Source organism: Hakea prostrata, chromosome 5 (assembly GCF_041222555.1).
Source record: "Hakea prostrata isolate BN-2017 chromosome 5, UWA_Hpros_2, whole genome shotgun sequence".
NCBI lineage: Eukaryota > Viridiplantae > Streptophyta > Magnoliopsida > Proteales > Proteaceae > Hakea > Hakea prostrata.
The window spans coordinates 54,847,546-54,862,868 of NC_142604.1; the positions used below are offsets into that span (position 1 = coordinate 54,847,546).

The 15,323-nt window shown below is 37.8% G+C and overlaps 1 protein-coding gene and 1 pseudogene across 2 annotated transcripts; both read right to left on the reverse strand.

The window, feature by feature from the left end:
- Positions 1-453: 453 nt before the first annotated feature.
- Positions 454-12,029, reverse strand: LOC149016610 (TMV resistance protein N-like; annotated as a pseudogene). Its single transcript, XR_016173349.1, has 4 exons — positions 11,228-12,029; positions 4,823-5,914; positions 4,420-4,706; positions 454-4,238 (listed from the first exon to the last, which is right to left on the reverse strand). The product of XR_016173349.1 is annotated as a TMV resistance protein N-like (transcript).
- A 2,392-nt stretch (positions 12,030-14,421) lies between these two features.
- Positions 14,422-15,013, reverse strand: LOC149016611 (inactive protein RESTRICTED TEV MOVEMENT 1-like). Its single transcript, XM_089156786.1, has 2 exons — positions 14,816-15,013; positions 14,422-14,715 (listed from the first exon to the last, which is right to left on the reverse strand). Exons 1-2 carry the CDS (start codon positions 15,011-15,013, stop codon positions 14,422-14,424), a joined length of 492 nt encoding a protein of 163 aa, XP_089012912.1.
- Positions 15,014-15,323: the final 310 nt, after the last annotated feature.

The window sequence follows — 15,323 nt, forward strand, 5'->3', positions numbered from 1 at the left end:
TTGTAAATTTAAAGAATTTGAGGGACGAATAATTGTAATATGTTAAAACATTTTAAATATAAAAATTTATTTAGAAAATCCAAACCGTTCATTTTCCCATGCTGACGTGTCAAATTCTGGCGGGATATCCGCCAGCCGCGAACAAAAATCCTATCCTATCCCTCACCCTGACATGGATAATCGATTCATGAGAAAACGAAATTAAAAAATCGGTAGAGTCGGGGGTTTTGTGTTTCAACTTTGTAAACTATTAAACCATTAAATGTAAGAGTAAAAAATTGTATTTACAACATAACCCCTGCTATTTGATTTTATATCGTTCGATTCCTTTTTATACATGTGGCAAAATCTAGACCAGCGGCTACATGCTGCAACAAATAAAAATCCATATGATATGAAGCAATCGAAACTAATATTCTGATTTGCAAGTTGCATGGTATTCTTTGGGGCATTAGGGAAGCCAAGGCTGCAAGATACCGGAGAATACAGGCAAGGTCAGATTCAACAGTGGCAATAAAAATGATTAAGGGGAGGTTCAGTCGTCTTGGCATGCCTTAGGGTGCTTGAGGATATCTCGATGCTCTCCAAATGTTTCATGCAGTGTGTTCTCCCACCACATAAGGTAAATCAATCAATGTGCTGACTACTTAGCGAGTGTGTTCTCCCACCAGATAAGGAAAACCAATCAATGTGCTGACTACTTAGCGAGTTTAGTACCCGTTCCACATGAGGTTTGGTTAGACCCTCATTGCCTACCCGAAGCCCTCCACAAGTTTGTATGTGAAGAGGCAGCCAAGAAGAGATTCATTTGTATGCAAATATTTTCATGTATTCTAACCTATAATATAATATACTTCACCAGTTAAAAAAAATTATATCTTTCTTCTATCCAAAAAAAATTAAAAAAATTATACTTTCTAGAAGAGAGAAGTTAATCTTTGAAGCCACAACGATGCAGCTGCAATTTAAAAACACGAGGGCGTAAATCTGCCCAACAGATTTGTTTAGAAAAAGAAGGGGGGGTGATATTTTCGTTGTTTGTAATCACAAAATATCCTTTCCTTTGGGTTTTCCTGAAGTTACTTTCATGGCAGTTCTTATACGACATTTATAATCCAACACACTATCATGAACATAAGTTGAGTACTCTAGAATTCATGAAAGTACCTGTCAAGAGCCAAGATAGAGCATTGTCACTTTTTATCAGAAAGTTGCTAATGGCATATTTCAAGTCTAGTGCACTGCACCATGCACCACGCACCATGCACCACGCACCATGCACCATACATAAAAACACAATACACCTACACACTTGGGAGGGTAAGAATCAACAGCACTGTATGAGTGCATCGTCCAATGTAAGGGAAAGAGAAAACAGAACTCGTTCTTTATAACCTTAATCAAGTTCCAACTTGCCTCTTCAGAATACAAGTAAAAGAGAACATTGTCCGATCTTCTAGTTTTCTTCCCATGTCAAAACACTTCGATTTCGAGGTGACCACCCTGCCCTACTCCTATTAGACGCTCATGTTGCCTTCGCATACATCAAACCCTTTCCCTAAACTCTGAATGATTTTTAAGGCTCTTAATATCAGCTACCCTGCCAGTCAAAAATACTACAATCAAGACATCCTGTTATGCTATGGAGCAAAAAACAGAGAGAGATTATTCAGTGTAACCTTTCTAGCAGCTTACATGGATGTTGCTCAGTGTAACCATTTGAACCAAATTTCAATCTTCTCCAGTGCAAATGTATATAAGTCACTACATTTGCATGTGAGTTTCTATTGCATGGTGTCATCTCTTCAAAGAATTATTCAATGATAAATTGATAACTAGCAAGAAATGGTAGGATATAACAAAAAGGGAAGAGATGGTTTGAAAAAAAAAACAATTGCATCACATCAGAAACTAATTCAGGAAACAACCACTTCTCTGAAGTAAAAAAGTGCAACTTCAACGAGTAATTTAAAGAAATTGATGCTTACCAAATAAAACCCCAAGAGATTGCTACAATCTAATGCGTCCAAGGTACTGATCATAGGACCAGGCTTAAGCTAAAAGCCTTAAGACCGTAAGGATTTAGGATGGGTACTGATGTAAACAATCCTGCAGCATTTCATCATTCTTAACAGGGTAGGAGAGAGAGCTTCTGTGTTCTGTCTTGGTATTTGGTTACTCCAAAGATAAGTCTAGCAGCTGACAATTTCCATTTCCTCCAATTCCTTGAGAGTAAGTCATCCCTTCCTTAAGGTCCTCGATCTCAGTAAGCTTACTGCAGTTTGAGGACTGCTACTTTCTCCAGTTTCTTTCATCAAGCTAGAAAAATCCAAGTTCTTTCAAATACGTGCCTTTCATTTTGAATATTCCGAAGGACTAATTTTCTGCTGCCCTGAATTTTGGACAGTTTTTTGCAGCCCTTTATTGTACAACTTTTTTAAAGACTGCAGCTTCTCAAGCCCCCTCAGTCTTTATCATATTATTGCAGTGAGGAAGTTCTAATACCTCTAGTTATTCCAAGCTAGATAATTTGGGTAACCTTTCCAATGAAGTTCCACGCTTAATTGACAACTTTTCTTGTGATTCCAGTTCATCAAGGGATTCAACCTCTACCAGCCTCAAAAGGATCAATGCATAAGGTATTCAGATCTAGCAATCTTGGAAGGTTTGGCACTTTTGTTATTAACCTGCAATGAGCTACCTTCAATGTTACCAGAGATTCCAGTTCCTTGAGGCCCTGGATCTCCGCTAGCTTGAGACAGCTGTCAAGCCTCAGATGCTTTAGCCTTTTCAAGTTCGAAAAATTTGGCAACCTTTCCAGAGACATGCATCCAACAGCATTTAGTTCAATTAGACCTTCAGGAAGCTCTGGGAGATTCTTAAGTTTTTCACAACAGTGTATGTCAAGTACCTTCAGCCGATTAAGAATACTAATAGTGGGCGGTAGGGTGACAATGTCAGACCCTCCCAAATGTAACGACTCCAATTTAGTTGAGTTCCCAATATCAGTAGGTATCTCCACCAGTTTTCTGCAGAACCGAAGGTTCAACTCTTCTAAGTTTGTTAGGTTTGAAACATCTGCTAAAGTTTCCAAAGATGAATTATCTTCAGCTTCTAGAACCCTTAAGCTAGATGGAAGTTTTGGAATGGACTGTAGGTATGGGTAATTCCTTATTTCAAGACTTCGCAATAGAGAAAGACTACAGATGCTTGCAGGAAGGTTACAAAAGCTGCTGTTCTCTAGCTTTAAAATTCTCAAAGAAGACAATCTCCCAATATCACCTAAAGTTTCGCCTTCTGAGATAGCCCAGGTGTATAATGATAGTTCTTTCAACGAGCATAAACTACCAGAGCTCTCAAGAAAGCTATTGGATTCCAGAATACTCATTCCACCAATTGACAGCTTCTTTAAGTTTGGAAGTGTTTCAAAATCAGCAGGTAACTGCCCCCAGTCATTTAAGTACATTTCAAAACATTGCAGATGTCTCAATCTTCCAACTGAACCTGGTTGCTTTACCAGCCTCTTACAATGTTTGTAATTAATACCTCAAGTTTCTCTAGCAATCCAACAGAATCAGGAACCCTTATTATATTTGTAAGATCAATACGAAGAAATGTTAGGTTTCTTAGATTCCCAATAGAATCAGGTATTTCAGAAATATCTGTGCCAAACAAGTCAACCTTTTCCAAAGATACCAATCCTCCAATGGAATCTGGAATTTTTCTTAGTAGAAAGCAACCCTTTAACGATAAGCATCGCAGATTTTGCAGCAATCCAATGCTATCTGGTAATACACTGATCTGTGTCCCATCTAGCAAAAGGTCTGAAAATAATTTCAGATAACCATATCTTGCAGTCAAGGTCTTAAGCTCCTTCAGAACTCAGAAGTCCAATAGATTCAGGTAACCGTTCCAGTCGCATAGCAGTGTGAAGGATAATTTTTGTTAGACCTTTCATGAGACCCAATTCTGTTGGCAACATTTGAAGTTTCGCACATTCGGCATGAAAGTTTTGAAGAGAACTCAACTTACAAATACTAGTGGGAAGTTTCACTAGGCTGTCACAACCATTCAAATTCAAGAGCACCAAACTTTTCAGAAGCCCAATGGAATCGTCAATATTTAACAATTTCCAACAGCCTTCAATAATTATATCTCCAGGTTTGAGAATGCTGAAAAGTCAGGAGTTCTATAAGGCAACAATCTGTTAGATTTAAGACTTTCAATGTGGTTGACTTCTGCAGAACAAGCAATTGCAAGAGATCAATTTTCATCTGGTACTTAGACCAAATAAAAAGTTGACATGAGGTGAGCGTTTCATGATATCTTATTTTTTTCTCCTTTCTCCCTTTTGGGGGGGGGGGGGGGGGGGGGGGGGTTCCAAGGGGAAGTGGAATGGAAAGAAAAGATTTATGATACCTGGATTTGTTGCCAACCCTTCCAATCTTCTGTGATAGTGCTCTGTGATATTCAAGAACAGCAAGTTCCTCTAAATGAAAATTGACTGGTATGAACTCTAGAAAGCATCCTTTCCAACTAAGCCATTTCAACTTAGAAAAGAGGTGCTCAAAGTTTCCAACAAGGTCTGTATAATCAATTCTGAGCAAACTTAATTTAGACATTGCTTGAAATCTTTCACTCTTCAAATAATGATCTCTTGAGGCATATCCAAAGTCAAGGTGGAGGCCTTCTACTCTCCTTGTTCCCTACCATTATAGAATTTCAATTAGCACATATGAGTATTAAAAGAAAGTACCTAGAAGTAAAGAAGAAACTAAAAGCATAATAGGAAGATTGTTATGTCTATGCATTAAGATATTACCATTCCTGTCTTCAGTACATTCAAAGCTTCCTCATGAGACCACAATCTACTACGCTCTCAGACTCAGAAGGATTTTCTTTACGAACTATTTCCCTACCAAGGTCTCGAAGCTGGTCATGCATCCACAACTTGTTCTTGTCATCAATCTTAACCAAAGACTTTAGCTGAAGGATAAGAATCCCACTTTCAGGAAAAAAATCACAGCTATTCCATATAAGGGTTGCAATTTCTCTGTCCATTCAAATAAAAAAGCATGCTATATCAAGAAAGGTAGATTTCCATTAATCATCTAACCCATCATAACTTATTCTCAACTTGTCTTGGAATTCAGCATCAGGCTTTTTCTTCAACTTCTTCAATGTTTCTATCCAAACAGATTTTGGCTTAAGAAATAAAAAGGATCCTAAAACTTCAAGAGCCAAAGGAAGCCCTCCAGTAGTTTGTGCCACCTTCTGTGAAATATCCACATAATCTTCTGGAGGTTGATCTTTTCTAAAAGCATGCTTGCTCAAAAGTTGAATAGATTGATTAAGATCCATTTCCTTCGGTTCATAGATCCCATCAACTCCATAGAGATTTAATATATGCTTATCTCTCGTTGTAATGATGATCCTACTTCCCAATCCAAACCATTCACACTTCCCAGCAAGTGCATCTAATTGACCAATGCGATCCACATCATCAACAACAAGAAGAATTCTCTTATTGGAAAATCTTTTTCTTATCACCTTAATTCCTTCATCGACGTCATTGATGCTTTGTTCTTTTCGGTTCAGGATATCAGAAATAAGTTTATTTTGCAAGAATACAAAGTCTCTGGGTTGTTGACAAGTATGTCGAATGTCTGCCAAAAAACTACATCCATCAAACTGGGAACAGATATTATTGAAGGTTGCTTTGGCAATTGTTGTCTTCCCTATACCACCTATGCCATGGATCCCCACAATCTGTTTAGATTCTGTATATAGCAATCTGATCATTTCTTCTATATGTGAATCAATGCCAACCAAGTTATCAATAACAATCAAAGAGGAATTCTTCAGTTTCCGCAAAACTGTTTCAACAACTAAGCTTATTAAATTTGCCTCCTTCCTGCAAAACAAATCCAAAAGAAACTTAATGCTTAGTGATTCAAACAGTAACATCAAGAACAGAGTATGACATCTCTCACTTCAAGAGGTCTATCTTCCAAATAAGAATAGGGATGAAGTGTAGGATTCCCAAACAAAATGGCCCCGATATGACATGATAGTGTCTGATTGAACCCAAATTTCACAAACAATTTTGTTCACATCATTATCTAACTATCAAGTCAAATTACTGACTAAGCTGTCCATTCTACATTATGTTAATGCTCTAAAAAGTCACTTTTACTATCTAAGCAAGCATGATAAGCATTCAATACCCTCATCAGAACGACTAGCTTCAATACCCAAGAAATAATGAAGATTTCCCAAATCTTTAATAGCAAAAGCAGTGGCAAGAGTCTTAATGAGAGCAGAAATAGCATCCAAGCTATTGCCAGTGATCAAAATATCATCCACATAGATCAACACATACAATGTGACGGAAGAATTTGTATAATAATACAAAGACGTATCAGTGCGAGAACCAATAAAACCATGAGCCGTGATAAAGGTGGTAAGCTTAGTGTACCAAGCTCTAGGTGCCTGTTTTAATCCATATAAAGACTTTCGGAGATGACACACATGAGTAGGAAATGTAGGGTCAACAAAACCAGATGGTTGTTCCATAAAAACATTTTCCTCAAGATCTCCATGTAAGAAGGCATTGGAGACATCTAATTGTCTAATGGGCCAATTGTTGGAAAGAGCAATGGATAATATGATACGAATGGTAGTGTGTTTGACAACAGGACTATAAGTATCACCAAAATCAAAACCAGGGCGTTGATGAAACCCTTTGGCTACCAAACGTGCCTTGTAACGCTCTATAGATCCATCAGGTTTCCTTTTAATGCGAAAGACCCATTTAGAGCCAATTACATTTTGATGTTGATGAGAGGGAACTAAGACCCAGGTGCCATTCTGAATTAAAGCATTAATTTCCTCTTGCATAGCTTTTCTCCAATGTTCAAAACGACAAGCTTGAGTATATGTAGTAGGTATACTTGTATCCTCACAAGAAGCTAGGAGATTTAATGGAAGACGGGATTTTAAGGAACCAGTTTTGGACCGTGTAACCATATGATGATTGTTGGAAACAGCGGAAATCCCGGTATTGTCAAGTAAGGGTGCAGAAATTCGAGTAGATGGAGAATCTCTAGAAGTATGATCCAATAAAGAATCCGGGACTAAAGGAAATGATGTATCCAAATGATTGTGAGGAGGCAGCTCAAGACATGTTGTTGGAAATTTATCTGATGAACGTCCAGTAGGAGAGGAAGTTCCACATGAGGTAGAAATGGTTTGAGACAAAACTAATGAATCCGTGGCTATCTCTTGTAGTAGAGGTCCATCTGGAAAGCCCAATTCAGGCCCATCAGCAATAGCTAGCGATCCAAGAGGGGATGGGGTACTTTCATTAAGTGGTGATGAAGATCCAGCTGGAAAGCCCAATTCAGGCCCATCAGCAATAGCTAGCGATCCAAGAGGGGATGGGGTATTTTCATTAAGTGGAGATGAAGGCCCATTAGAGCCATTACAAGAATGCTTTACAACTGAATTTTCAGCTAAAACTACAGATGGAGTTTCCACAGAGAACCATTGTGTACAAGAAGTTAGTGAAGATGAATTAACAAGACCTTCAAACGGAAATTGAGATTCCGAGAAAATAACATGCCGTGAGATGTAAGATTTTCCGGTGAGAGGATCATAGCATAAGTAGCCTTTGTACGATGCAGGATAGCCAAGAAAGACACAAGGATGAGATCTCGGATGAAGCTTGGATCTAGCATATGGCCGCAACCAAGGATAGCAAAGGCAACCAAAAACTCTTAGCAAATCAAAATCTGGTGACATCTGAAAAAGAACCTCAAAAGGTGATTTTGCACCAAAAGCAGCAAGAGGAAGTCGATTCAACAAATAGACCGCAGTTCTCACAGCAGCAGTCCAAAATATTTGTGGTAAATGTGCTTGAAACATCATTGCAAGAGCTGACTCAAGTATGTGACGATGTTTTCTTTCAGCCATTCCATTTTGAGGTGGCGTATATGGACATGAAATTCTATGAGTAATACCACTATTTGCCAAAAACTGATTTAATTTGCTAAATTCTGTACCTCCATCAGTTTGCAGCACACAAATCTTAGAAGAGAAATAAGATTCAACTAGACTTTTAAATCTCTTGAAAACATCAAACACATCAGACTTCAACTTCAGTGGATACACCCAGGTATATTTGGTAAATTGATCAACAAAAACCACATAGTAACGAAACCCATCATAAGACACAAATGGAGCAGGTCCCCACAAGTCAGAATGAATTATATCCAAGGGTCCTCTACTGGGTGTGGTGGAAGAAACAAACGGAAGTCTATGACTTTTAGAACATTGACAGGCATTACACATAGAAACAGAATTAAAATTCTTCAAACCAAAAGAATGCAAAACATCCATAGTTCGCTGAGATGCAGGATGACCAAGCCTCCTGTGCCAATCAACAGTTGAAACAGTCAAAGCAACAGAACCAGCTTTAGAAGAAAACTTGGAATCTGCTAATGAAGCCGAACCTTCAGATGAAGAAGAGGAGCACAAAAGATCAACAGAATACAATCCATTAAAATGCTGTCCCTTGACCAGTACCTGATGACTCTGCCGATCCTTTATCAGAAATTCATTGTCAAGAAACATGAAGTAAACATCATTGTCCTCAAGAAAACGAGAAACAGAAAGAAGATTACAACGAATCTTCGAACACACTGATACATTTGTTAAACGAAACAGAGAGGAATTGGCATGAACAATCAAAGAACCAACATGAGAAATTTGCATAGCAGATCCATTACCTATAACTAGACTCTGTGTACCTGTATAAGGCTCTTGCACACTAAGATGAGCCAAATCTGAGATAATATGACTGTTAGAACCTGAATCAAGCACCCACTGTGTAGTAGTACAATACTGAAGAGAGGACATAGCAGAACAACAAACCAACTTACCAACATAGGCATGGTTGAAGCGCTGAGGACACTGTGCACACAAGTGTCCTTCTGCCTTGCACAACTGACATCGAATACGAGGTTCATTAAGAAAAGAATTCGAACCAGTAGAATTCGATCCAGAAGAATTCGACCCAGAAGAATTCGATCCAGAAGAATTATCATCTTGCAGACCATGTTGATCAGTGGTAGACTCGGATGCACGAAACCTATTGAAATTTCCGAACCACGACCATAATTACGACGATTCCACGGTCGTCGCCGAACCAAAATTGGAAGAGCGACGACGCTCACGCAACCGATTTTCTGAATTAAACACGGAGTTGCCGAGAACCGCCGGGCGATCTTGAGAACTTCGCAAGGCAACATTTGCCGTCAAAATGGAGGAAGCAGAATCAGAAGCAGATACACGCATATGACTTTCTTGAGTTATCAATAAGCCTTGGAGTTCAATAAACGAAACGGGATCTGCACGAACTAAGACTGAAGTTGAGAAATCACGAAACATCTCACCAAGTCCCCTTAAAGTAGTCAGAACCAGATCTTCATCAGAGATCGGATTATTTGCAGCGGCTAATTCATCAGAGATGGAAAGAATCTCAAGAATATAATCAGAAATTGACGCAGATCCTCTTTGAACTTGAAAGAGACGATTCTTTAGATCAAGAATTCGAGAGCGAGAACTCGGTGCAAAGACTCTATTCAAAATCGTCCAAGCTTGAGCAGAGGTTCTTGCAGAAATTATATGTGGCAACGCACGCTCAGAAATAGAAGAGACGATCCAGCTAAGGATTAGCTGATCTTGACGATCCCACGCAACCGTCGGTGAAATTGAAGACACAAGATCAGTAGATGACAAAGATCTTACCAAAGGCAAAGGTCGAGTACAAGATCCATCAACATATCCCATAAGAGCATATCCACGAAGCAGAGGAACAAATTGCGTTTTCCACAAAAGAAAATTGGTAGAGGTAAGCTTGATAGGAAGAACGGCAGCAACATTTAACGAGATTAGAGAAGTCGCCGGTGCCGATGAAGATGACGGAACATCTGAACTTGACGGTGGCGAACTTGACGGTGGCAATGGCGGAGATTCCTCAGTAGCCATGACCAAACCCTTTTTCGCAGAAACCTTGTTTCCTCAGAAACCCTCTTTGAAACCCTCTTTTTAGAACTCGCGAGAGACAAAAAGGCTCGATACCATGATAGTGAATGTATTTCACACATTTATTAAAAGTATAGTATAGTATATTTATACAAAACTAATCTGTAACTAACTAACTAACTACTACTCTCAACACTGTCCATTCTACATTATGTTAATGCTCTAAAAAGTCACTTTTACTATCTAAGCAAGCATGATAAGCAGCACAGGAAACCAAAGGGGAAATCCTCCTACGTTAAGGGAAGGAGGGGTGGGTGGTGTGGCCGTGTGGAGCACATAAAAGAAATAGTAGTTTTTTCTATAGCTGCTTTTATGCATATATTTGTACATTCAACTATCCGGATATACTACACTTTAAGATTGTAGATACTTAATCATATAATTTAAGAATCATAGTTATAAAAACACCATAGCATAGAAGCAAAAAACCGCATCTTTACGTTGACTATCTTAATTAATGTTAATATCCGCAAATGAAAACCTCTTGATTTAAATATTAATTTATATTAGGTGTGATAAGTTTCATCCTTTCCCTAGTTGTCTCTAATTTGAATTCTTTCCATATTATTTGCTCCTTTCATTTGAATTCTTCCCAAATTATTTGCTCCTCTCATTTGAATTATTTCCATATTATTTGCTCCTCATTTGAATTCTTTCCATATTATTTCCTCCTCTCATTTGAATTCTTTCCATTCTATCATTCGTTCAATTTGAATTCTTTCCATACCATCTCATCCTTCCATTTCATTAGTATCTAATTTGGCTTGATTGGTTTCTCTATTAAATCATTTCCATGTATTGTATTTCCAAACAAACATTTCCATGTATTTATTTTCATGTTTTATATCTTTCTTTTATTGTTCATAGTTACCTATGTATGCTGCCTGTATATTTGAAGTTCTCTCAAATTTATATGAAATCATTCAGCCATTTCTCCTATTGAGGTTGTTTCGGAGTATTGAGGTTGTTTCTTAATAATTAATGGTGCCTATCTTGATCTTAATATATTTTAGTTTAGAAATCGCTTCATTTTTAAGCCGAGCATCTTCCAATTATACTCCAATTGACGACCAAAAGAAAAGAAAAAATTTAATCCTTGAAAATTAGGTTTCGAAATTACCCGTTATTGTCTAGATCCCAACCCTTCAGTTTGCCCACGTCTGCCAGAGCTTCCCTCCATTTCTTCACAGTTTCGTCATCAAAACGCTTCTCATGCTTCCGGAAATCCTCAGCATATCTTCCAGTCTGATTCCTAACCTTCGATGGTTCCACTCTGTAGAAGATCGGCAACACAATTTGGCCCTTCTTCTTGCACTCTGCTATCATGGCGATCTCAATAAGGCACCATTTGCTGGAAGCATATCCTTCGGAAAAGACTGGGATCGCGATTGTGGATTGCTGGATAGCAGCGAGAAGATCTGGACCAATCTCTTCTCCCGTGCGGAGTTCTTCGTCGTCTCTGAAGGTGTAAATTCCACGGTCTTTCAGGGCTTTATAGAGGTGATCCGTGAAACCATTGCGAGTATCTGCACCTCTGAAGCTCAAGAAAACTTCGTAGTTACATCCAGAAGAAGAAGAAGAGGAAGTTGAAACAGAGATTTTCTTTTTGGGGCTAACAGGTTTGTTTTCGGCGAGTTTCTTGACGATAAAAACGGCCACAAAGCCGAGAACATGGGCTACCCACTCGTAATTCATCTCCTTGTTTTCGAAGAAGATAATAGTTGCAGCAAAAGATTCGAAGCTTGGTTTAGGATTTTGTAAAAGCCCTGAAATCTAAACTCTAAAGTCGTTTTTCATACCTAATTAGTCAATTAGCCTTCACTGATTTTCGACGAAGAACCATGGTGGAATATTTGTGCATATTACCATGGACGTTTTTTTTTCCGTTACAAAACGCGCCTGATATGGGATGGGATATTACATTTGCCTATCCAGAGTCGAACCTACAATGTCTTCTTGGTTTTACCATTATAATAACTCTGCCACAAGAAGGAAAGAACCACAAAAACCACTTATGTAATAAATAAAAATCAGGTTGGAGATGTCTTCATCAAAGCTTTGTTAGAGATCGTTTCAAATTGTGCATTGATTAAGTTGACCTCAAATGATATTTTCGATCTAATTTAATTTACTTTTTTCTATTTAAAGATAATGAAACATCACCTCAAAACTAAGTTAATTAGGATTTTTCCTACTATAGATGTTGGCCTCTTTCTGACATAAACAATGGCAAAAACAGAGTTGTCCATATGATGGGTGTTGTTAAAAAGTAAAACATTTTATATGAGCTAGGATTTAATAGTGAGCCCGGATCATCTCTGGTCGGGATGCACTTTAACGACTTTTAACCACACACTACGGTGGGACCCACTGGTGAAAAACAATAAAACATTTAAAAAAAAATTTCACCACCTTCACTTGTAGGCCCCACAGTAGTGTGTGGTTATAAAGACGTTAGAGAGTGAAAACCTTTTGTTTTTTAATGCTCCTTTGATTTTTTTTGTTTTTTGGAAAGAATGGTCACTGAACATTCCCCTTTTTGTATTTACTAAAACCTTAGTTATCTCCAAGTTTGGGCATCGCCAGCATTAGTTTTGGATATAGATCAGCAACTAAAATTTGTGCTTTGTTTTTTATTTATTTTTTTGGTAAACAAAATTTGTGCTTTGTAACCGATGCAAAAGAAGCCAAAGTATAAACCCTTCTGACTTGTGGTGTATGCACGGGATAAATGCTGGTTCCATTAGATGAGCTGGCTATGGCCAGGAAGGTGCTGCTGGTAAGAGTCGTTTTCAAATTGATCTACTCTGGTTCTCTTGGCTCCAATGTATCAATTTCATATGATAATTTGAATAATTGTTAAATCAGATTTATATTTGGATCACCTTATAAAAGTTTGTTCTCATTCATTACTTTCACTTTGAATCCTGATAATCGAACCATCATACCTAGATAATTTTTAAGTGTTCTTTCATTTGAGCTAATGACTCACCTAAAAGACACAATAAACATAAACTTATCAATCCCAACAAATGCCTTCTTGCTCCAAAAGGGCTTACAACTATATGGAAACCTCTTCAGAGCAACCTGTGCCAAATCCACTAGATCATCCTTCAAGCCCAATGAAAGAGTTAATACCTCCTTCTCAAGAAGAGAACCCACAAAGCTTGAGTCAGTGCATCCAATGTCCAGCACTATTCGGATGTGTTTCCCATTCAATATCAAGTATAATCTATTCCCTTCAACCATAGTTCAGAACAAGAAAATGAGTTCCTTCTTGTCTGGCAACATTTATTAATTAAAACTAAGAAATATCAAAGGAGTCGCATAAAAAATCTTCAGAAACTGAACAAACTGAAAATTCCAATTTAGGGCATATCAACTCTTAGATCAACTTTCACATTTGGAAGCTCGTCAAACATCAGTTGAAGTTTTATAAATAGGTAGCTAAATGACCAAGTAATGCAGCTTGTTATCAATTCAACCATAAAAATTATGTATGACACATTACCAACCCAAAATTTCCACTAGTAGATACTTTTATACTGTTAAACCCAGAATCAGAGTTATCTTAATTAGTTATTTTAGATCTTTGAAGCTCAAATTCACATTAATCAAACAATCTTTTAGATAGGTTCAAGTTCCAGACTTAATGTAACCAAAACAGTTTTTTAGGTAAATTTAATTCACAGACTAAGACTAACCAAACAGTTATTCTATTGCGAATCAAACTCCAGAAAACTAGATTTTGTTGCACCCAGATTGCAAATCAAGTCTAAGTTCTATAGATTCCAACAACTAAATGCTTGCTAAGACATTGATCTTTGTCAACAGAGTCAACCTCTAGGGTTCAAATTTTAGGGGTGGAGTCCGGATTTAACATGGGGTAAAGGAGCACAATAATAACCTTTCTATCTATTATTTTCACCTTTAAAAATTTTCTCCAATAAAAGGGGTCAAGTGCGTTGATATTTCACACTAGAAAGATGGCCTAAATGAACCAACAATGAAAATCAAAAAAAGGGCCAAAAGGACTATTAATAGGAGATCTTAAAAATATTCAAGGGGGACATGGAAGCTCTGCCCTTGGGCTCATGTTTAACAGGAATAAGGCTTGTTATTGTTTTCATTGTTGTTGTCTTAGTGGCATGATTTTGGATTTAAAAGGGTAAATATCATTCGAATGAATCTCCGAGAAATTTGACATGAGGAAGTGCAAATATCCAAAAGTTCAATAGTTCAACAAAAACTTCATAGAGGTAGCTAGCTAGGTATATATGCATGGCAACTTAAATAATATTTCATTTACTGCTTCTAAACCCTTTCGTGCTTTATCCCAGGAGTAAGAACATTGCGAGGCTTAATATAAACTCCAATCGAGTAGAGCATGGATGAGTCGGAACTTCCATGAAATCCTGCAAAGGATTTGTTGTTCCCCATCTCAATGCAGAATCTTTCAATTTTACCTCTCAGGTGTTTACCAAAAGCAAAAGGTCCAAACTTTCTTCTGTTGGTTTGGATTGTCAGCAAGAAGATATCCTCAGGACAGTAATCTTTATGATAACCTTCAACAGCAGTGATAAACTCAGAGGGGTAGTCTATATCAATCTGTAGAAAAGCAATAGTTTTTATCAGTTCATGGAAGGGAATGATCAGAAACCTAAAATACCCATATAAAGAAGTGGAGCTGGTCCTGTATTGGGCTAACCGTTGTGAAGTATTTTCCATTTCCGCCATGTTTATCAGATAGTTTTACTATTCCATCATGAATGTAAGCAGTCTGTATGGATTTCACTCCTTCGTCGTAGAATATGTAGATCTGGGTCAGCTCGCTTCGATCTTTCTCGCACCAACGGGTTCCTTTATCGTCCCCACCGTAAGGACCAACCTTGGTGATCATCTCCATTGGAAAGTTGAACCCTGTAGCTATCTGCAGGGAGAAAGAGAGTGAACAACAAAATCAGAAAGAGAACCTTTTGAAGCCTTAAGTCATGTAAAGTAAGGCAGAAGAAAACCAAAAGAGACTTACCAGATTCTATGGATTTCTAAGGGTTCATCACAGTAACTGAGGTTTACTTATAGAAGAGGAAGCTCACTCGTTTAATATTCTCGAAAGAGTAAACGGCCAGGATCATTTTCCAAAGTAAACTGAAATTTTTACGAACAACACTTTCCCAGTGTAACAGAATTAGGCTTTATTGTGGCATGATTTTCAG

What these genes read in the sequence shown, in the direction of transcription:
- LOC149016611 (XM_089156786.1), bottom strand. Translation starts at nt 15,013, where the DNA reads ATGGAGATGATCACCAAGGTTGGTCCTTACGGTGGGGACGATAAAGGA. An exon ending in ATGGAAAATACTTCACAACG is followed by an intron (nt 14,716 to 14,815) that starts GTTAGCCCAATA and finishes GCTTTTCTACAG; the next exon opens with ATTGATATAGACTACCCCTC.